Below are 23,178 nucleotides of genomic sequence, written 5' to 3' on the forward strand. Positions count from 1 at the left end.
CCTTCCAGTTCTCTGCTGCCAATGACTGGAACGAACTGCAAAAATCACTGAAGCTGGAGACTCATATCTCCCTCACTGGCTTTAAGCACCAGCTGTCAGAGCAGCTCACAGATCACTGCACCTGTACACAGCCCATCTGTAAATAGCCCATCCAACTACCTCATCACCATATTGTTATTTATTTGATTTATTTTGCTCCTTTGCAACCCAGTACCGCTGCTTGCACTCATCTTCTGCACATCAATCACCCCAAACTTTTAATTTGCCATACTGTAATAATTTCACCACTATGGCCTATTTATTGCCACATCCCTCTTATCTCACCTCATTTGCCCACGCTGTATATAGAACTTTCTCTATTGTCTTATTGACTGTATGTTTGTTATTGTTTGTGACGCACTGCTTTGCTTTATCTTGGCCAGGTCGCAGTTGTAAATGAGAACTTGTTCTCAACTAGCCTACCTGGTTAAATAAAGGTGTTCTCAACTAGCCTACCTGGTGAAATAAAGGTGTTCTCAACTAGCCTACCTGGTTAAATAAAGGTGTTCTCAACTAGCCTACCTGGTTAAATAAAGGTGTTCTCAACTAGCCTACCTGGTTAAATAAAGGTGAAATAAAATAAATAAAACATGGGTTTTGTTATAGCATCCAAGATACTGAAACTAAAGTTACAGCTTATATTGAATTGGGACCGTCATTACTTTTGTACAACTCAGTTCCGCAATACCAAAGAGAATACAAATAGCTTATCACACTTCAACCTGTGGTTTTCTGTCAAGCTCTGATTGGCGAGGGCTTTCTGCGGCAGCTGGCCCCTGTCTATACCCCAATCCTACATTGAGTGGTTATTCATTTTCCAAGTAGTCTTTGAAAGAGACTGACTTATGATGGCCTCTTTCAAGCTTGCACTCGTTGTCTTCATTTCTTACCAGACCACAGGTATGCTATACAATTGCACACAGTTTCGGTTAATACTATAACATATGAATATGATGTTATAGTATATTTAATTCAATGTACATTATTGACATATACATTGGGTTAGGGTTGTACATTGACATATACATTCATGTTTTAACCCTAAACATGTAATTACAATATATAATCTTGTTCATGAGACATTTAGAACCACAAATGGAAAACGGTGTTTATGGAGACACATTTTTAGAACAGATTTTCTTTTTCTTCATATTTTTATCTTTCCCACAGCTTTGGCAAGGGTTGTCGGTGGGGAGGGAACACAAAACGCCTGGGACAAGCTGAAAGTAAGAACTATTTTTATTTTGAAAACAATGATTCCCCCCTTTAACCCACAAAATATAGGAATACCAGTGTATGCAACATTGTGCTGCATACTAACAACCACCTGGCAGGATTCAAAAAGCAAAAAAATATAGAGAAAAAATTTAGAAATATTATTGTGTTTTACTAAGAGAAAATTACCAGATAATGAGCTCCATAATTAATATCATTACTACAGTATATAAATCAAATAAAGTATAAATATCAATAGCATTATCAATCAGATTAGTTCCCAGGGGTTCCCAAACTTTTTGGGCCCATGATCCCATTTTGATGAATTAATACATTTTTTTGTGTTCTCACTAAAGGTGATGTAATCAACGGCCAATTTTTCTTTCATATTTTAATTGGGGCTATGGCAGTCTATTACAAATCAGCCTGACAATACCTTTGACAGTATTTCAAGTTGAATGAAGTATGTTTTTTCGCTCAGGTTTTCATGTATCAAATACAAATCTAGAGTTCAGTGGGTTTCAATCGCATGTTCAATGATTGCGTAAAATAGCAAATGTGCCTACTCTGTGATTGGCACGTGCGCTCTAGCCAAAAACACGCAAATACAGAGCGGGTAGACTGTGCGGGTAGGCTAGTCACATTATGAGATTATTATGGATAACAGCCAGAATATTTGTATTTGTCAAACGGCAGTCAAGCATCGATCATCATGTCACCAGATTAAGACCCTAAATAGTTATTGGAAAGGAGCATCAAACTCATCGCCGTGCACTTTCACCACCCTCTGAAGTTCATCATAAACTATTTAATATGTAGTTTAAAAACTGCATGGTTTCCCGAGTAGGCATAGTAGTGGGAGGACCACACAACATGTCATCGCGTGATTCCAAGTTTACTTCGATATGATGGTTATTATTTCAATATTTGCACATAAACTCGTTTCCAACGCCTTTTCTCGAATAATTAATTTTACCGACAGAAAAAAATAACTAACAAATGATCTGTTGGCATTTATAAAATTGTACCGAAACGTCCTATTTCCATCACAGCTGTCTTGATTTTTTTCTCATCAGTATGACTTTACTTGCATAAAACCTGTAGATGGAAACTTTTCTCCCAGTCTGATTTAGTGCCTGGTCTTGTCTTCTCTGTTCAGTGGGGGTAGGTGCCGTTTAAAATGAGGGAGGATAATTGTATATTTTATGAGTATGGCCTTATTTTTATTAGAGCATATTGGAGGACTGTCATTCATATTCCATTCACCCAGTTCAATGTAACAGCGATAGGTTTATGCTACTCAAAATGTCCCTGTTCCCATCATGAGGTTGCTACAACCTAGCCTATGAATGAAAGTTTATAATGTAGGTGCTGTACAGGTTGAGATAACTGAGTAATCAAGGTGACACACAGTAACACATTCAATACCGCCTTGCACAGTCCTGCTTGCATCTAGCTGATCTAGGATGTAATCATTTGTCCAACAGTTGCAAATGAGAGTTTCTATTGGAATAATTCAGGTATGTTTATCCCCGTTTCGTTCCATTTGCTTCCGTTTAAAGAAACGTTTTTCAACAGAATTGGTGGAATGAATACACCCCAGATAACACACATTCACAGTTGACTTTCATAGCAACCATATAAAAACAGCATGATCACTTTGCTCCTTGAATATATAATTCCTTCTCGCAACCTTCCCAAGTCAAACCTTCATATCATGACTGTTAACCATCATTGTCACCTCATAGTCAACATACACAACATGACCAAAAGTACGTGGACACCTGCTCGTCGAGCATCTCATTCCAAAATCATGGGCATTAATATAAAGTTGGTCCCCCTTTGCTGCTATAACAGCCTCCACACTTCCGCGAAGGCTTTCCACGAGATGTTGGAACATTGCTGCAGGGACTTGCTTCCATTCAGCCACAAAACATTAGTGAGGTCGGGCAATGAGGTTGGAATCTGTGCAGTCAAGTTCTTCCACACCGATCTCTACAAACCATTTCTGTATGGACCCCGCTTTGTGCATGTGGACAATGTCATGCTGAAACAGGAAAGGGCCTTCACCAAACTGTTGCCACAAAGTTGGAAGCACAGAATCATCTAGAATGTCATTGTATGCTGTAGCGTTAAGATTTCCCTTCCCGGGCCTCCCGGGTGGCGCAGTGGTTAAGGGTGCTGTACTCCACCAGTGCTGTACTCCACCAGAGACTCTGGGTTCGCTCCCAGGCTCTGTCGTAACTGGCCCCGACCGGGAGGTCTGTGGGGCGAACCACAATTGGCCTAGTGCTGTGAGGGTGTGGCCGGTAGGGATATCCTTGTCTCATCGCGCACCAGTGACTCCTGTGGCGGGCTGGGTGCAGTGCACGCTAACCAAGGTTGCCAGGTGCACAGTGTTTCCTCTGACACATTGGTGTGGCTGGCTTCCGGGTTGGATGCGTGCTGTGTTAAGAAGAAGTGCGGCTTGGTTGGGTTGTGTATCGGAGGATGCATGACTTTCAACCTTCTTCTCTCCTGAGCCTGTACGGCAGGATAACTTTTTAAATGTTTCATTATTTTTATTTTTATGGAATTCACTGAGGAGGATGGTCCTCCCCTTCCTCCTATGAGGAACCTCCACTGACCCTGTTCTAATGATGCTTGTGGGCATTGTATAGGGAAACAGAAGACACATACATGTTCTTGAGAATGTTATCTTTCAGTGATGGGGTCATAATATTTTGTGTCTTAATAAGAACCGAGTCAATTTCACTTCTGTTTTCTTTAAAACAGATTTTCAGTCTATAGACTATAGAAGCAGGTATAAATGAGAGGAGACATGTTTTACAACACAAAATAATATTTCCAGCACTGCTTGTCAGGGACCTTCAGGAATAATGTCAACTAGAATAAATGGATGTCTTTGCCTCAGTATCCCGCCACAGCTTTGAGTTGGCATTCTTCTCTTTCCCTCTCTTCCTCTCAGAAAGGGGACAGCTGTCAGGACTGTACCCAAATAATTGAACTCCTTAAAGACCTTATCTCCAACCCGGACATACAGGTGAACGCATCGACAGAACATGCACCCCTGAACCATACATACCATACATTTGAATCATTCATAATAACACCCAGAAACATACAGTGGGGCAAAAAAGTATTTAGTCAGCCACCAATTGTACAAGTTCTCCCACTTAAAAAGATGAGAGAGGCCTGTAATTTTCATCATAGGTACACTTCAACTATGACAGACAAAATTAGAAGAAGAAAAATCCGGAAAATCATATTGTAGGATTTTTTATGAATTTATTTGCAAATTATAGTGGAAAATAAGTATTTGGACACCTACAAACAAGCAAGATTTCTGGCTCTCACAGACCTGTAACTTCTTCTTTAAGAGGCTCCTCTGTCCTCCACTCGTTACCTGTAGTAAGGGCACCTGTTTGAACTTGTTATCAGTATAAAAGACACCCGTCCACAACCTCAAACAGTCACACTCCAAACTCCACTATGGCCAAGACCAAAGAGCTGTCAAATGACACCAGAAACAAAATTGTAGACCTGCACCAGGCTGGGAAGACTGAATCTGCAATAAGTAAGCAGCTTGGTTTGAAGAAATCAACTGTGGGAGCAATTATTAGGAAATGGAAGACATACAAGACCACTGATAATCTCCCTCGATCTGGGGCTCCATGCAAGATCTCACCCCGTGGGGTCAGAATGATCACAAGAACGGTGAGCAAAAATCCAGAACCACACAGGGGGACCTAGTGAATGACCTGCAGAGAGCTGGGACCAAAGTAACAAAGCCTACCATCAGTAACACACTACGCTGCCAGGGACTCAAATCCTGCAGTGCCAGACGTGTCCCCTTGCTTAAGCCAGTACATGTCCAGGCCCGTCTGAAGTTTGCTAGAGAGCATTTGGATGATCCAGAAGAAGATTGGGAGAATGTTATATGGTCAGATGAAACCAAAATATAACTTTTTGGTAAAAACTCAACTCGTCGTGTTTGGAGGACAAAGAATGCTGAGTTGCATCCAAAGAACACCATACGTACTGTGAAGCATGGGGGTGGAAACATCATTCTTTGGAGCTGTTTTTCTGCAAAGGGACCAGGACGCTGATCCGTGTAAAGGAAAGAATGAATGGGGCCATGTATCGTGAGATTTTGAGTGAAAACCTCCTTCCATCAGCAAGGGCATTGAAGATGAAACGTGGCTGGGTCTTTCAGCATGACAATGATCCCAAACACACCGCCCGAGCAACGAAGGAGTGGCTTCGTAAGAAGCATTTCAAGGTCCTGGAGTGGCCTAGCCAGTCTCCAGATCTCAACCCCGTAGAAAATCTTTGGAGGGAGTTGAAAGTCTATGTTGCCCAGCAACAGCCCCAAAACATCACTGCTCTAGAGGAGATATGCATGGAGGAATGGGCCAAAATACCAGCAACAGTGTGTGTGAACCTTGTGAAGACTTACAGAAAACGTTTGACCTCTGTCATTGCCAACAAAGGGTTTATAACAAAGTATTGAGATATACTTTTGTTATTGACCAAATATTTATTTTCCACCATAATTTGCAAATAAATTCATAAAACATCCTACAATGTGATTTTCTGGATTTTTTCTCTCATTTTGTCTGTCATAGTTGAAGTGTACCTATGATGAAAATTACAGGCCTCTCTCATATTTTTAAGTGGGAGAACTTGCACAATTGGTGGCTGACTAAATACTTTTTTACCCCACTGTATAACCATCACATCAGTACTACTTGTATGTGCATATGATGCTCATTCACCTGGGTCAGTTTTTCTTCCTATTTGTGGCTGCAGATAGAGCATTCAGGTTTCTTTTCCGCTAACAATGAAAAACAACAGACACTTTCAGTTCCTGAAATGGTTTTCACCTGTTTTTTTCCCACAAACCCTCACTCAACACAAGTGGTACAGTTTGTGTTTCTGTTCTACGTTGCTGTTTTGGAGAGTTAGAAAGCCACTTCCTCTTTTCTATATAAAAGTAACTATAAAAGCAGTTCACAGTGTATTTCTGACTTCTAAGTTCCCCTTTCCTCTGAGGCTGGTCAGGCACTTCGGACGGTGTAATCTCACCCCTGAATAGTTCATTCTTCTTAAACACAATCAGTGGCCCAACAAACCAGTGGTATGCAAAAAGAAATGTACTTCACTGTAGCTTTTAATACATATTCTAATATGTCTTAATGATTGTAAAACACATCATTTACTTAATGTGCCTCAAAATGATTTCAACTGATGCCTCCCACTCCTCCATCCCCAGACCGAGATCAGGGGCGAATTGGAGAAACTATGTGACCTCATGCCAGGTCCTGCATCCCCCAAACTGTGCCGGGAGCAAGTGGATAAGAACCTCCCCCTGGTCATCACCTTCTTGACCAGCTTCTTCGTATGTGCTGATGGGAGGTTGAGAAAGATCCTGGTTTGTAATTTGTTATATAATTCTGACTGAATGAGCCTGAATTGAGCCTCTCTCCTCTCCCACAGAAACCCGCTGAGGTGTGTACCGTGTTGGGACTGTGTGGCTCCCAGTCAGACAGCCAGCAGCAGAGCCTGCTGACCGATCACATTCAAGCGGGTCTGAAGTCAGCCATGACAATGACAAAGGTGAGACAGAAAGAACAGGACTAATGCACTCTCTCTCTCTGACCTCTACTCTGTGTCCCGCTGACTTTTTGTCTGTACCTGACTGTTTGTCTGTCTTTATCTTGTTCTCTATCTCCCTCTGTTTTCTTTCTGTTTTGTCTACTAGGTGCAGTTCTCGCCCGAATGTACCTTCTGCATTTATCTTATCAAGTCACTGGAGAGTATGCTGCCGAAAATAAGGACTGAGGTAAGGCATGCCATAGAAATATAATTAGTGCAGGGATCATCAACTAGATTCAGCCAAGGCATGCACACAGGAACACGCACACAGGAACACGCACACAGGAACACGCACACAGGAACACACACACCCCAGCTGTTGTTCATATCTTTAAAATACTGTTATTCAATCGAGGGGTTGCCTGTGTTAGTGTTCTCTTTTTTTTTCAATCACTTTGGCACATTTTTCAGATGTAAGTTGTATATTTTCTTAGAACTCTTAGAAGAAAACTATAAACTAATACTTGTTATGTTCAGAACCTTTGATTGTGTATTCATAGAGGTTAGGGTTAGGGTTCACCCCTGAGTCATTCATGCAAAATTAATGAAATGCCATGAGAACATTCAATTTATTCACCAATATATCAGGTAATGACAGGCTCACCATTTAGTCATTTTAATTACCATTTAGTCCAATACCAAAAAATACAAGACACGCATTTCAAAACTGTTCTTTTTAGAAACAGAAAGAATAGTAGATGGTAAATATAATTTTCCATACAGTATTTGACTATAACTTGCAAAAAAATATATAATTTGTATCCAATGGCAGATTGTGAGCATGTTGAGAAATATGTCTGTCAGATGTACATTTTATTATTCTTATATTGTAAATAGGTGGACAAATCATCAGAAATGGGGGTATTGTAAAGGAGTTGGCTACTGTAGAAACGTAGCGCGGTGTTGTATGTTATTTATGCCCCATGCTACATTTTACAAGATCACCTTATCTATGGGATTTGTCAAATGATACAGTATCGCCTGTCTATCTGCTTGAAATTCATCAGCTTACAGTGTATCAATGAAATTCAGATAATGAGTGGACTATATATTGTTGTATATAACGCAGGTCTTTCATCAGATCATTGTACAGTACACTATCGTTCCAAATGGTAGCACATAGAGTGACTCTTTCCACTTCCTATTGAAGCACACATGCACATACATATATGATTTGGTTTACCTTCCATCATAAATTGATGTCAGATTGATACATTTATGAGGCAAACATATATACATTTACAGTGTTCAGCAGTTATCAAACTATACTGTATATGCTAACTACAAGCACTACATCATTTTGGTTCAGTAGTTACCAGTTTTGAACAGTTTGATTAAGTGATTGTCTAATTATTTGTATTGTTAACAACAAATAATAAAATCAAATCAAAAGTCAAGTGAAAGTGGCATTTTGAAAAGCAGATACTTAGGTTGATTATGCATCAAAATTGAAAGAGTGATGAACAAGTGACTTTGTGAATTTATTTGTAGTTCTCAGTCAATTACAAATGTGCTTAGAGTTTTAAAAACTTGAGTCATTTTGATGATTTTTGTGTTTAGTATTGTGAAAATGTAACACATACTTGTGAAAATTGTACCAAAGTGCTAAGAAAAATGTAATCGTTTTTTACTGTATTATGGTGAAAATGTGGTGAATTTTTAAAACTCTTAGTACAGAACTCCACACTGGTAACACTTGTAAATTACAGTACATTACACTGTTTTCATATTAGGTACACTATCCCATGTGTGATCAAAGGTGTGATCAAATGAAGGAAACGTCGTTTAGCAGGCACTAAATTGCATCAAGCCTGTCTTGAGCATTTGGACATAGGTTCTCATCGATATCAAAATAAATATCCTTATTGTTCATGCACCTTTTAGCATTGCAAATCAAAGTCTGATTTAGGTCTGGTTTGAAATCATTGCATGCCTCATCCATGGCCTGGAGGAGGGTGGTACGCTTACGGGATGGCAATCATACATCTTCCACCTGTATTGTAATCATGTATTGTATTTTACAGTATTGTATTGTACTTCTGTATTGTATTGGTCCTGTACGTGGCTTAGTTCATTAGAACACAGCACTAGCAACACCAGAGTTGTGGGTTTGCTTCCCACTAGGGTCACATACCAAAATGTGTAGACTGTTGTCACTTTGGATGTCTGTTAAGTGTCTGCTATGAAAATGGCATGTATTACTGTACTGGGGGATGCATTTCCTTCTTGTTTTGGACTTTCTGGATGATTTGCATATTGGTATTGTATTGATATTCTATCACTGCACTGTTAGAGTTACAAATACAAGCATTTCACTGCACCTGCTGTAACATCTGCTAATCTGTGGATGTGACCAATAAACTTTGATTTGTTACGTACAGTATATATCTGATCTTGTCAATGTCAGATTTGTTTTAATGTACTGTGAAGTAAAATCATCATAGTAGTACATTTGAGTATACAGGAAATCATACTTTTTATGTTTCTACTTTACAGACATATTTTAAGTATGTAGTTCTCAAAATCTGTAGTAGACAAAACAGTTGACATGTCAAATCTATAGGTTTACCAAACGTTTAAGTGATCATCAATTCAGAGCAGTCGGATTAAGTTATAGTAAATGCATTTTAACAAAAGAGGAGAGAATCATATCAAAAGTCATGTGAGCATTGCATTTTGAAAATCAATTACTTTTATATGAACGTGTATTGCAATGTGAAATGTATTTCTAGATGATTAAGTTTGATGAAAAGGTGACTGTATGATTTTGTGTTTTGTAATTAGTCATTTGAAAATTTATTTGGAGTTTTGAAACAACTGCCTTTTTGATGTTTTTTTACTAATAGTTGTAAAAATTGCAGGTAGATTCTTAGATTTTTTTGCATGGACATTGATTTTATGCTACACAAATGTAAATAACATGACATTTTTCTAAACTAATCCAATCTGTTAGTAGTTAGATTTATTGCACCCGTTGCTGAGATGTTCGTTCCAGTTTAGATAGTTTAGGTAGTCTACATTTTTTCGAGCCCTACCTTGGCAGTCATTCTAAATGCAGGTTGCAGGTGAAAAGTACAAATAGTTGGATATCCTCAATCTGGCTAGAATTCAATAGGATTTACACATCATTTTGCAAGCCAGCATAATGTGATGTAGCCAGTTTATAAACTAGTTAACTGTTAGAGTCAAATTCAAATTCACTGTATCAGTGAAAACCATAGGAGAGTACCTTACACACTGAGTTAGTGTAACATTTTAATGCCACTGGTGTTAGAAACTATCAGTTGGAACACATTAAAAAAGTGTTGTCGTCACCCAATATAGTATTCAATACCTACATCGCTGGTGTTAGGAAATATACACTGTAACACTGTTAAAAGGGCACCACTTTGAAAAGTCTTTAGAAAAATACATTCTCATGTAAACACTTAAAAAGCATTCAATTGTACACCCACAGTGTTAAACTTACCAATCAGAGTTTGCTGTGCACTAACACACACATTTGTATCCAAAGCAACTAGAGTTAAGTGCCTTGCTCAAGGTCACATTGACAGTTTTTTCATCTAGACAGCTTGGCGATTTGAACCAGCAACCTTTTGGTTACTGCCCTAACACACTTAACCGCTAGGCTACCTGCCACCCTACACAAACAATCATTTCCCCAATGCCCTGTATCTGTTTCCCTTCCCAGATGGCTGTGATTGATCTGCTGGGGAAGGTGTGTGGTATTCTACCCATGTCCTACAGGAAGCAGTGTGAGAACCTGATAGAGAAGTATGGTAAGATGCTGATGGACATGCTCCTGACCTACGCCACCCCTGAGGTCATATGCACCCTCGTGGAAGCCTGTCATGGCATGGATACGCCTGTCCTGGGTGAGTTCATCCCTCCTGCCGTGCTTTGCATCACCACCATATAATCACTTTTCTCTCTATCATTTCCTCTTCTATATTATCCCCTGTTTTGATATGTCTCTCTCTTCTTTCCCTCTCTCCTCTCCCTCTCTCTATCCCTCTCAGAGAGTGCTCCTCTGTCTGACTGTGACTCCTGTCTGACCCTGGCGGTTCTGACTCATCTACAGCTGGGCTCCAATGCTTCAGAGCCCCAGACCTCCTCCTTTCTGGCCTCTGTCTGCCAGCTCCACCCCAAGGCCCTGCCCAAGGTCAGCCCTGCCCCCTGGTCTACATCTCCCTCATCTCACATAGGAGCCTTATAGGAGCCTCTGGGCTCATGTCTTATTTCTCTCTTTTCAGTGTGATGGCTTTACCCAGCTTCATGGGCACCAACTGAAGGGGGTTCTGGGTAAACCAGAGTCAGCCCTTGATGTATGTGAGGTATGTCATGTTTAGATTCACTCGACTACACACTGTAACGTAACATGAAAGTCACTAAGGATTTGACCCTTTTTTCAATTATCGCCTAAAAAGACATACCCAAATCTAACTGTCTGTAGCTCAGGACCTGAAGCAAGGATATGCATATTTTTGATACCATTTGAAAGGAAACACTTTGAAGTTTGTGGAAATGTGAAATTAATGTAAGAGAATATACCACATTAGATCTGGTAAAAGATCATACAAAGAACAAAACATGCATTTTTTTGCAAGAGAAAGGCAACAATGTATTATTCCAGCCCAGGTGCTATTCATATTTTGGCCACTAGTTGGCAGCAGTGTATGTGCAAAGTTTTAGACTGATCCAATGAACCTTTGCATATCTGTTCAAAATGTTGTATCAAGACTGCCCAAATGTGACTAATTGGTTTATTAATACATTTTCGAGTTCATAATTGTGCACTCGACCTCAAACAATAGCATCGTATTATTTCACTGTAATAGCTACTGTGAATTGGACAGTGCAGTTAGATTAACAGGAATTTAAGTTTTCTGCCCATATCAGACATGTCTATATCCTGGGAATTTATTTTGTTACTTGCATTAGCCTACATTAGCTCAACCGTCCCGCGGGGGGATAACGATCCCGTAGAGGATAAATCCACATTTCTATGGGGTGGGGATGTACTTTAAGTTTGTTTGTTTCTCAGAGAGTGGGCCTGTGTGGGGGAGTGATAGAGGCAGGAGAACAGGGAGGGGACCCATGCACTCTGGGCACCAGTTACAGTTGCAGTGACCTCAAGACTGCCCTGGAATGCGGGGTAAGGCCACTGAACGCACCAACAAAGTTTTATTTTATTTTACCTTTATTTTATCAGGGAGTCTCATTGAGACTAATGTCTCTTAAGACTAAGGGAGCCTTGCATCACACAATCACACAAGAAATTACACAATAGGAAATACATCAAGAAAATACAAAAAAGTATAGTAGACATTTCATAACAGAACAAAGGTGTTTAAATCTTTGCATGCAATTTGTCTTATATAGATGGTGTCAATCTGCCAGAAGTTTGCGTGGAAGTAAGAACCTCTGCCCAGTACCTACTCTCAAAGTGGACGGTAAGTTGACTCTTGATGTACATACAGCGCCTATTAAAAGTATTCATCCGTCTTGAATTTTTTTTCACATTTGTTGCTTTACAAAGTGGGATTGAAATGGATTTAACTATGACATTTTGCCATTGATCTACACAAAATACTCCATAATGTCAAGGTGAAAAAAAATCCTGTACATTTTTACAAATGTATGCAAATTAAATAACTAAAATACAGTTGTTGCATAAATATTCATCCCCTTTGTTTTGGCAAGCCTACATTAGTTCAGGAGTACAAATTGGCCTAACAAATCACATGAATTAATAGGGGTTGACATGACTTGAATGACAACCCACTGGACACACACACACTGGTTTAATAGTTGTTTCAATGTAATTTGTCAACGTATTGTGACGTAGAATCAACATGGAAATACATTGGATTTGAAGAGGGTCATCAACCAGTAAGGGAGAGGGGTAAATTGAGGGAAAGTGTTAGTTAAGCCACCCCTTGTTTCTAAGAAACCATACACAAAATGTATAATTTGACTAAATATTTAGGAAGAGGTCATCTTTTCATACAGTATTATCATTCATTCATGGTTGAATGGATCTTTGGAAGTTTAGAAGTAGCTTAGTGATATTAATAATACACTTTTACCTTTGGATATTTGATTTTTTATGAAGGACGGTGGGTTGATCTACAAGTTAGTAATATGTTGGATTTATGTCTCCATCTCAACCAAAATTCTAAGTTGAAGAATAGGACTAAATCAAATAAAACTATATTTGAAGTGCATTTATGTTGGATTTGATTTAGTGCTATTCATTAACTGAGAGATGTAAATCCAACATATCAATCATTATTTTGTAGACAAACTGGATATTGAATTGTGAACACAACCACATATCAACATTTGAAGGAGATGTATCTTCTGCTTGGATAGTGTATACATACAGTACCAGTCAAAAGTTTGGACACATTTACTCATTCAAGGGTTTATCTTTATTTTTACTATTTTCAACTTTGTACTTTGAAATAACACATATGGAATCATGTAGTAACCCAAAAAGTGTTAAACAAATCAAAATATATTTTATATTCTTCAAAATAGCCACCCTTTGCGTTGATTGACAGGTTTGCACACTCTTGGCATTCAAACATACCATTTTACTATCAACATTGAAACAAAGTAAAATGATATATCAAATATGAAATTCAACATACACTGAACAAAAATATCAACGCAACATACAACCATTTCTAAGATTTTACTGAGTTACAGTTCATATAAAAAAATTTATTAGGCCCTAATCTATGAATTTCACATGACTGGGAATACAGATATGCATCTGTTGGTCACAGATACCTTAAAAGTTACGGGCGTGGATCAGACAACCAGTCAGTATCTGGTGTGACCACCATTTACCTCGTACAGCATGACACATCTTCACATAGAGTTGATCAGGCTGTTGATTGTGGCCTGTGGAATGTTGTCCCACTCCTCTTCAATGGCTGTGCGAAGAAGCTGGATATTGGCCGGAACTGGAACACGCTATAGTAGACGTCGATCCAGAGCATCCAGAGCATCCAAAACATGCTCAATGGGTAACGTGGAGGAACTAGGATATTTTCAGCTTCCAGGACATGTGTACAGATTCTTGCAAAATGGGGCTGTGCATTATCATGCTGAAACATGAGGTGATGGAGGTGGATGAATGGCACGACAATGGGCCTCAGGATCTCGTCACAGTATCTCTGTGCATTAAATCTCCATCGATAAAATGCAATTTTGTTTGTTGTCCATAGTTTATGCCTGACCATACCATAACCACACCGCCACCATGGGGCATTCTGTTCACAACAGTGACATCAGCAAACCGCTCACCCACAACGCCATACACGTGGTCTGCATTTGTGCACATTTTAAGAGTGGCCTTTTATTGTCCCCTGCACAAGGTGCACCTGTGTAATGATCATGCTGTTTAATCAGATTATTGATATGCCACACCTGTCAGGTGGATGGATTATCTTGGCAAAGAAGAAATGTTCACTAACAGGGATAGAAACAAATGTGTGCAAAAAAAATGCTTCTAACACATATGGAAAGTTTCTCGGATCTTTAATTTCATCTGGTTTATATTTTTGTTATGTATTTTGTGTAAATCGCTGACAAAATATATATTTTTAAATTTTATTTCAACTTTCTTTAACCAGGTAGGCTAGTTGAGAACAAGTTCTCATTATTACAATTAAATCCATTTTAATTCCACATTTTAACACACAGGGCCGGTTTAATGCAGGGGCTTACAGGAGCCCGCTCTCAATGTTCAAAATACACCAGAGAGCATAATGTAGCCACAGAGAATAACTGTGGATTAAATGTTATCGCAAACACATACAGGTAACTGCCAAAATAAAGGAAACACCAACATAAAGTGTTTTAATAGGGTGTTGGGCCACCACGAGCTGCCAGAACAGCTTCAATGCACCTTTGCATAGATCCAACTAGTGGATCTAAACCATGCCAGGATAATGCACCCCACACACCATACCATATACTTTGTATCCCTAATTTCCTCAAGTGTTTTTTTTATTTTGGCAGTTACAGGTATGCCTTACAATTTGGGCAGCATGCTCGCCAAATATAGAACAGTTTGTTGCATTATGGCCATAGACACATTTCCACAGAAGGGTTTTGAAGCCTCTTACCCTAGAAATGTGACTGTTAAACTCATGGCTACACTAGAAATGGCTGCCAATCCTGATTTGAATGGAACAGCCATCTATGGATTATATTTCTGTTGTTGGCTGTTAATTTGCCTTTTGCAAATTTAAAAATACAATCACAGGAAAAACAGTTTGGAAAGCAAATGCCTACTGCTGAAAAGAGAAGAATAATCAGTTTGTAGATTTTTTTTGTTTGTTGAGCGAACAGTATCACTATTTTTCAAAGTAGTTTATCTTGAGATATGCTATTGCCACGAACAGCGCATCGGCCATCACCGGTGAGTACTAGCCTAGGCTTCTTCATCATTGGGTGAGTCAGTGTGCCACTTATTTAGTAGCCAACTGTAGCCTATAATATACTGTACATTTAACCTGGTCAGGCTGTCATGGAAAGAGCAGGTGTTGGTAATGTTTTGTATACTCAGTGTATTTCCTCCTAATATTGTAGGCTTCATTGGCCAGAAGGCCAGATTGTTTTTATTGATAAATTTGACACTGTCAGAGTAGCCAATCTCAGTCATTTGCTTGGCATTAAGAGATTCTGGTAATGTTTTGTAGAATTGCATGAAAAGGCACATTTTCCAGACACAGCAACAATAAAAAAAAAAAAAGTGGAAATCTACTCAATTGTAGTTTATGCTTTATTACAAAGGGGCTTTTTCTTCAAGGGTACATTTATCACACAACTAATTGCATTTTTGTGCACGGATTGGGTTTACAAAACATTAGGATGTGTCAGGAAGGGGGGGTTATATAAAACAAAGACACAGGGCCTATGATTTATTAAACCGACCCTAGTAACACAAATCTGAATAAATCTTATGATAGGCATGCTATTTAGGTTCCAGATGAACTGATTGTCACACACCCGCCCACTTTCTTTTCAGATTGATAATCCAAGACTTTGAGCGAGCCTGAGGCCTTTGCAGCAATGGAAGATCCCAAAGCTTTCAACATCAAAGTACAAATATTCTATTTACTGTGTCAATATTTTTTTCTAGATGATAACACTTCTTTAACACATGAACATTGCACTGAATATTTTGCCAATGGATATGATTTTATAAAACTCTTCTGTACTTTTACTTGTGGGCAGCAGTCTGTATTAAATGAATACATTCCTGCTAGCTAGGGATTAAGAGAACATGATAAAGACATTGAAACTATTTAGAGACATATTAGCAGTAAAGGTGGTCTACAAAGCTAAATGTACTAGGAAAATGTTCATATTACCTTGCTTGTGATTTTAGCTTTAGATGTGACCTCAATCCCCATATGAATATTAGTTGTGTTCTTCGTGCTCATTCTTTTATGGTTACTGATATTATCAAAATCAAATCACGTCATGAATTAAATTACTTTTCCCATCGACTGACCCTTTCATGGAAATCATTTCCACAAACAGAAGCAATTGTGTAGTGAAATTCCAAACATTGTACATTAGATTGTGTCCTCATTAGGGACATGAGTCTACCTCTCCCAATTAATATATTTGTTTCAGTAACAATGGAGGTTAGTGCTGCAAGTTGAATATTGAGAATTAAAAATAAATTAAGGAATTATGTACAGAACATCAGGGTAGACTTTTATTCAAAGGTTTCACATGGAGCATTTCAAGTCTTTAGGAAATGGAACATTTGAGCCAAGGGGAGGGGTCTGTAAGCATCACAGGTGAGGGGTTGGAGATAGTAGCAGGAGCAGGCAGGGTGTGTGTAGTGAGGTAAAAACATTAAAAAGGCACTTTTACACCTTCAGTAACCAGACTGAGCCTCACCACCAAAAATGTAAAAAAAAAAGATTTAAAACAAATGTAGAGAATGCAAATGCTGCAGTCCGCACATACCCAACAGAGAGCATTGTAAACAAGGCCGGTTTCTCTGTACAACACCCGCCAGACTTTTGCTTTTATCAGTGGGCATGTGGGAAGAAAAAAAAAGAAGGTTCAAATACTTCTGCAAAGTCAGTCATCTCCCAAACCCTTGTCGCTAAAATATAAATAACACTGGCAACTGCTTAGAGCACCACCTAGTGGCTGCAACCCAAAGTTTTTCTGTGGACCACTTTAGGAACCAGAGGGTAAAACCATGCTAATGATTCTCTAGCGACACGCAGTGGTCATTGTCTAGAGGGGAAGTGCCTTGCCTTTACCTTAGTCTATCAGACCATTCTAGAACTTTCACATGTAATCTTAATTTGACAAAGGATGTGACAGAGGGAATAGAGATACAACGTACATCCCAACAGAACCAGAGTTCATTAGAAGTTTCTGACTTCTCTGTAACACGTCAGAAAACATGGTCTGAAGGGATGACTGTTCCAAACAAGGTACTATAGTTCAAGAAAACTCAAGTTCTGCAGTTCCACTTTGACAAATGGGTTTTTGGTTACATCTGACAAATACTTTACTTTTAATTGAAAAGAGTTAAGGGGACAAGATTGACATCCTAATTACCTATTGCAACTCCTAGCATTCTTCAGCCCTAAAATGTGCCATCAATTATTTCGCCAACCAGAGAAACATTGGGTGGGGGATAGGTACGGAAACAGGAGGGAGAAGAGAGAAAATACATTTCTGTGAAGATGAAACAACTGTCAGAGGGAAAGACAGGAAATGGATTTCAGGGGGTGTGCAAGCAATTGCAGATGGGTAGAGAGGGTACAGGAGTGTAAAATGTTTCCTTTAGGGATGAGAGTTTGGGGGTGATTGTGGACATTCATCTCTCCCAAGAGCTTGTAGGTTTTTCTGTAGTACACCCATAGCTCAGGGTGAGGGATTCAGTATTTGAGCTTTTTGGGGACCTCCCAGGGGAAGGCCTCCCGCCCAAAGTGGCCATAGGCAGCAGTCCGCTGGTAGATAGGCTTTTTCAAGTCGAGCTCCCTGGAACACAGAAAGCACAATAGTGTTGAATTGGGTAAATAAATGCACAGATTACTAGAGGGCAAACCAAGCCGTCGCCATTCAAATGTAGAACCCCTAGACCCATGAAGACCAGCTCTGACCCTATGGGACCCCTGATAACAAAATATGTTACTGGCAGCCACCATTGTTCCACACTACCTAACAATGACACCAGGGCGGAGGTCAAAGTTCTTCTTGACGATGTCCAGCAGCTCCCTCTCGCTCTTCTGAGAAGTCCCATAGTGGAAGATGGAGATGGATAGGGGATGGGCAACTCCAATGGCATAGGCTACCTGACAACACAGCCACTTCTTATTAACACACACATGATCAAGACTCACATGACAGGTTGTAAAATATGCTATTTTTTATACTTTTCATCTCATTGTTATACATAACAGTTCTAAGTGAATGACTCTTATAGCAAATTAAAACCTGAAAACGACCACAAAAGACAAATAAAATTGTTAGGTTGCAGCCATTAGCGCAATCCTGACCTGGACCAGCACACGCTTGCAGAGCTCAGCCTTCACCAGGGACTTGGCCACCCAGCGGGCAGCGTAGGCAGCAGAGCGGTCCACCTTAGTGTAGTCTTTCCCTGAAAAGGCCCCTCCACCGTGGGCCCCCCAGCCTCCGTAGGTGTCCACAATGATCTTACGTCCGGTCAGGCCAGCATCACCCTGCGAGGGGAGAGTCAGCCAAGGAGCCCAGGACAGTGTTAGAAATGTCTCGTGTTGACAAGAGCCTACAAATCTGACTGACTATGCAGCTACTTGATCACATCTCTGGATGGTTATTTTCTAGAGTCTATTGAGGACAGTGGTGTACAATACATCTCTCAGTCTCACCTGAGGACCTCCGATAACGAAGCGGCCGCTGGGCTGCAGGTGGTAGATGGTGTCGTCGTCCAGGTACACGGTGGGCACCACAGCCTTCACAACCTGCTCCTTAAGCGCATCACGCATCTCATCCAGGCAAATTACTTCATCATGCTGCACGGACACCACAACAGTGTGCACACGCACTGGGAGCATGGCCCCACGGTCCTGCCTGTACTGAACAGTCACCTAGAGAGGGAGACAAGGTATTAAGTGTCATTCCATGAGTACACACATCTGACAAGGTAAGGCAAGGTACTAGGATACCTGCATGTGATTGGAGTGCATCTGAAAAGCCGGCTTCATTACGAAGATCTGGACAAGGGATTTACATGACTTCATTGCCATATTTGGTGCATGGGTGTTCATGGGCTACAGTGCTGAATCTAACCTGAGTTTTGGAGTCTGGCCTCAGCCAGGGGAGGGTTCCGTTGCGGCGCAATTCAGCCATCTTGGCATTGAGCTTGTGGGCGAGGACGATGGTGAGGGGCATACACTCCTCAGTCTCATCAGTGGCATAACCAAACATCAGACCCTGTAACACAAAACACAGTCAAACACTTGGAGTGGGGACAAAAACAAACACTGTCATACTGTCAAGGCCCAGTCACTTCCTCACACAAACACTGTCATACTGTCAAGGCCCAGTCACTTCCTCACACAAACACTGTCATACTGTCAAGGCCCAGTCACTTCCTCACACAAACACTGTCAAGGCCCAGTCACTTCCTCACACAAACACTGTCATACTGTCAAGGCCCAGTCACTTCCTCACACAAACACTGTCATACTGTCAAGGCCCAGTCACTTGCTCACACAAACACTCAAAGACAGGAACCTTCTAACCTGGTCTCCAGCTCCCACATCCTCCTCTTTGCGGTCCAGGTGAACACCCTGAGCAATGTCAGGGGATTGCTGCTCCAGAGCCACCAGGACATTGCAGGTCTTATAGTCAAAGCCTGTAGGAAGGGAATAGTCAAACCTCAGTGTTACTTTCTGTACCTACTAAAGCAAACCCTGTGACCTCTTAAAACCATGTTTTTAATGGAAGTGAGCAATTTAATCTCTCATCAGAGCAAATTCGCTATAATACCCTTGGAGGAGTCGTCATAGCCAATGTACTTGATCGTGTCCCTGACGACCTTCTGGTAATCGACGTTGGCCCTGGAGGTGACCTCCCCTGCCAGCAGGATCATCCCAGTCTTAGCTACAGTCTCTGAAGAAAATGCAGACAGAAAGAGAAAGCATGTGAGAGAAAGAAGGGGACAAACAGAAGAAAATCAAGTGAAGGAAAGTGAGAGAGTGAGGTAAACATGAGCATTAGCTATTCAGGGTGATAAAGGAGGGACAGAAGCACGGTCATGTTAGTGCAAAATGGACAAATCTATAGAAATGTTTTTTTAATGGGTGCTTGATCATTACCACATGCCACTTTGGCATCAGGGTCCTGCTTGAGATGGGCATCAAGCACAGCGTCACTGATCTGGTCACAAATCTTATCTGTCAAACAAGAAATGGGAGTTATGGGGTGTATCTTGCTTAATTTTATTTTTTTAAAGACCCCGCTGAACACTTCCCCCAGGCAGTTTATCCCTGCAAATGCAAAACCAATAACCTTTAATGGACCAAACTTGCAACAAGCCACTCAGCAGCCATTGCCATGTACATGAGTGACAGCTGCAAAGCACCACAGTAGCCACATTCCTAACCACAGCCCATTCATACCATGGCTGGCACCCCCCAGCCCTGCAAGGAGGGGGGCAGTCTTCGGAACCAGTCTCTACAAGACCCTCACCAATAGCACCATGTTGGCTTTTAATTCAAAAGATTATCATATGCACTGGATTGTTACAACAGTGACTACTTGCTTAAAGCAGCTTCTTGTGACAAAAGGTACATAATGCGACAGGCTGCCAACAGTTGCACTGCAGTCCCTGGAGAAGAGGCCTAGGCCTATATTTAGGGTGGAGGTAAGCCTAGATAATCAGCTGCAATGGAGCTGTCTCCCTCCCCCAAATGTCGAGTGAGCATTGCACTTAAACCTGTACATGGGGACTGTAGCCAGAAAACCTGGCTAGCTACTGTAATGGAACTGTGAACAAAAATATAAAAACATGAAACCATTTTAAAGATTTTACCTCATAAGGAAATAAATTCATTAGGATCTAATCTATGAATTTCACATGACTGGGAATACAGACATGCATCTGTTGGTCACAGATACCTTTTAAAAAAGGTAGGGGCTTGGATCAGAACACCAGTAAGTATCTGGTGTGACCACCATTTGCCTCATGCAGCTCGACATCACCTTCGCAGAGTTGATCAGGACGTTGATTGTGGCCAGTGGAATATTGTCCCACTCATCAATGGCTGTACAAAGAAGCTGGGTATTGGGGGGAACTGGAAACAGCTGTCATAAACATTGATCCAGAGCATCCCAAACATATCTGGTGGGTATGCGGGCCATGGAACAACTGGGACATTTTCAGCTTCCAGGAATCGTGTACACATCCTTGGGACTGTGCATTATGGGGCTGTGCATTAACATGCTGAAACATGAGGTGATGGCGGTGGATGAATGGCACGACAATAGAACTCAGGATCTCGTCACGCTCTCTGTGCATTCAAATTGCCATCGATAAAATGCAATTGTTTGTTGTCGGTAGAGGTGGGGCATTCTGTTCACAATGTTGACAGCAAACCGGTCGCCCACACGACGGCATACATGTGGTCTGCGGTCGAGGCCAGTTGGACTTACTGACAAACTCTCTAAAAAGACATCGGAGGTGGCTTATGGTAGAGAAATTAACAACAATTCTCTGGCAACAGCTCTGGTCGACATTCCTGCAGTCACAATGCCAATTGCACACTCAAACTTGAGACATCTGCGGCATTGTATTGTGTGACAAAACAGCACATATTGAGTGGCTTTTTAATTGTCCCCTGTAATGAACATGCTGTTTAATCATCATCTGGATGGATTATCTTGGTAAAGGAGAAATGCTCACTAACGGTGATGTAAACAAATTTGTGCACAACATTTAAGAGAAATAAACTCGTCGTGGGTATGGAACATTTCTGGGATCTTCTATTTCAGCTCATGAAACAATGGTGATTTGAGGTGAAATGAGTACACTGTGGTCTCATGCTTCAGTCAAATCAAAATAAATCACCGACAATTGTTACTATACACGAATTGAAATGAACGAAAATACACCACTGCTAGAGAACTCCGTTAACCCAGTGACCAGATAACAACAAAACCTACTTGGGCCGCGCTCGCAGTTGCATTACGTGCACGAGCTCGCAGTCTACTGATGTAATACCGTTGTTCGACTCGCCCAAAATGTGATGTGCTAATAAATTAAATGAAAGGAAAAACGAATATATAAAAATATGGCATATATGTTACGTTTTTAAATAAACGCACCACGTAACACAGGTGGCGACTTGACCATCCAGACAAGTATTTTAGTGTCACACTTTTCTGGATTAGCACGAGCTTCTAAGCTAACGTTAGCTAGCACCCGATCCCATGGCGAAGGCAACCCGCGTGGCCTGTCTGGCTCGTGCTCCCCATTCATAATATCGGCTGACTCAAAGATCAGCAAATGTGGAAAAATAGTCAAATAGCTAGCTGACTGGGGCATACGAACAATATGTTAGCTAACGTTTATGCGTGTTGGTAAAAAAGGACTGGCAGGCATTTGGCAGCACTTTGCTGCTAGTTCGCTGAATCTACCACATAACCTTTCCTTATGTTGGAAAGTAGCTAGCTAAAATAAGACGGACGCAAACTCACCTGGGTGTCCTTCTCCAACAGATTCAGAGGTGAACAAAAAGCAGTCTTCATCAATGAGTGAGTTATGGAAACCGTTCAATTGCCCGTTCATTTTAAAGGAATTGTTATTTGTAGAGTATGTAGCTAAACTCAGTCAACTGTAGTTTACAAAATATGATGTATCTGATACTAAGTATATTGCCCAATTTAAAAATAAGTGTTTCTGTAGACTTAGCTATTTCACCGGTGTTCTTGAAACAATTTGGTGGCGTTGATATTTATCCTTCAATCGCGTCAGTGAGGGGCGTCCCCGTGTCCTGTCTGTTTAGCCAATTGCCACGTATAGGAGGGGCTGTTGACTAAGGACACGTTCCAGGTAGTCTTTTTTTTTCGGGGGGTAGTGATGATCGAGTACACACTGCGCCCACCAGGTAGTTCTTTTAACATTTATTTTTTATTTCACCTTTATTTAACCAGGTAGGCTAGTTGAGAACAAGTTCTAATTTGCAACTGCGACCTGGCCTAGATAAAGCACAGCAGTTCGACACA

The 23,178-nt window shown here is 40.7% G+C and overlaps 2 protein-coding genes across 4 annotated transcripts; one reads left to right on the top strand and one right to left on the bottom strand.

Annotated features, from left to right (window-relative positions):
• Nucleotides 1-818: 818 nt before the first annotated feature.
• LOC115101265 (prosaposin-like) lies at nucleotides 819-16,442 on the top strand. Of its 2 annotated transcripts, XM_029620619.2 has the most exons (13): nucleotides 819-939; nucleotides 1,210-1,265; nucleotides 2,742-2,774; nucleotides 4,223-4,297; nucleotides 6,530-6,655; nucleotides 6,754-6,873; nucleotides 7,019-7,099; nucleotides 10,604-10,787; nucleotides 10,932-11,074; nucleotides 11,166-11,246; nucleotides 11,957-12,067; nucleotides 12,295-12,365; nucleotides 15,959-16,442. In XM_029620619.2, exons 1-12 carry the CDS (start codon nucleotides 885-887, stop codon nucleotides 12,328-12,330), a joined length of 1,101 nt encoding a protein of 366 aa, XP_029476479.1. In that variant the 5' UTR covers nucleotides 819-884; the 3' UTR covers nucleotides 12,331-12,365; nucleotides 15,959-16,442. The 2 variants fall into 2 exon arrangements, with proteins under 2 accessions (XP_029476479.1, XP_029476480.1); XM_029620620.2 differs by lacking the exon at nucleotides 2,742-2,774 and having other exon boundaries at nucleotides 823-939.
• Nucleotides 16,443-16,644: 202 nt separating this feature from the next.
• Nucleotides 16,645-22,944, bottom strand: mat2aa (methionine adenosyltransferase 2Aa). 2 transcript variants are annotated; one of them, XM_029620618.2, is made up of 9 exons: nucleotides 22,651-22,943; nucleotides 20,271-20,348; nucleotides 19,942-20,064; nucleotides 19,695-19,807; nucleotides 19,240-19,383; nucleotides 18,819-19,037; nucleotides 18,468-18,650; nucleotides 18,130-18,263; nucleotides 16,645-17,949 (listed from the first exon to the last, which is right to left on the bottom strand). In XM_029620618.2, the coding sequence occupies exons 1-9, from the start codon at nucleotides 22,739-22,741 to the stop codon at nucleotides 17,847-17,849; spliced, it is 1,188 nt and encodes a 395-aa protein (XP_029476478.1). In that variant the 5' UTR covers nucleotides 22,742-22,943; the 3' UTR covers nucleotides 16,645-17,846. The 2 variants fall into 2 exon arrangements, with proteins under 2 accessions (XP_029476478.1, XP_064860892.1); XM_065004820.1 differs by lacking the exon at nucleotides 16,645-17,949 and having other exon boundaries at nucleotides 18,126-18,263; nucleotides 22,651-22,944.
• Nucleotides 22,945-23,178: the final 234 nt, after the last annotated feature.

This window comes from Oncorhynchus nerka, linkage group LG19 (assembly GCF_034236695.1).
Source record: "Oncorhynchus nerka isolate Pitt River linkage group LG19, Oner_Uvic_2.0, whole genome shotgun sequence".
In the NCBI taxonomy this organism is placed as follows: Eukaryota; Metazoa; Chordata; class Actinopteri; order Salmoniformes; family Salmonidae; genus Oncorhynchus; species Oncorhynchus nerka.

What these genes read in the sequence shown, in the direction of transcription:
- LOC115101265 (XM_029620619.2), top strand. Translation starts at nt 885, where the DNA reads ATGATGGCCTCTTTCAAGCTTGCACTCGTTGTCTTCATTTCTTACCAG. An exon ending in CATTTCTTACCAGACCACAG is followed by an intron (nt 940 to 1,209) that starts GTATGCTATACA and finishes TCTTTCCCACAG; the next exon opens with CTTTGGCAAGGGTTGTCGGT. An exon ending in CAGCCATGACAATGACAAAG is followed by an intron (nt 6,874 to 7,018) that starts GTGAGACAGAAA and finishes TTTGTCTACTAG; the next exon opens with GTGCAGTTCTCGCCCGAATG.
- mat2aa (XM_029620618.2), bottom strand. Translation starts at nt 22,741, where the DNA reads ATGAACGGGCAATTGAACGGTTTCCATAACTCACTCATTGATGAAGAC. An exon ending in CTATGACGACTCCTCCAAGG is followed by an intron (nt 19,808 to 19,941) that starts GTATTATAGCGA and finishes CCCTTCCTACAG; the next exon opens with GCTTTGACTATAAGACCTGC. An exon ending in GGCCAGACTCCAAAACTCAG is followed by an intron (nt 19,038 to 19,239) that starts GTTAGATTCAGC and finishes CTCCCTCTCTAG; the next exon opens with GTGACTGTTCAGTACAGGCA.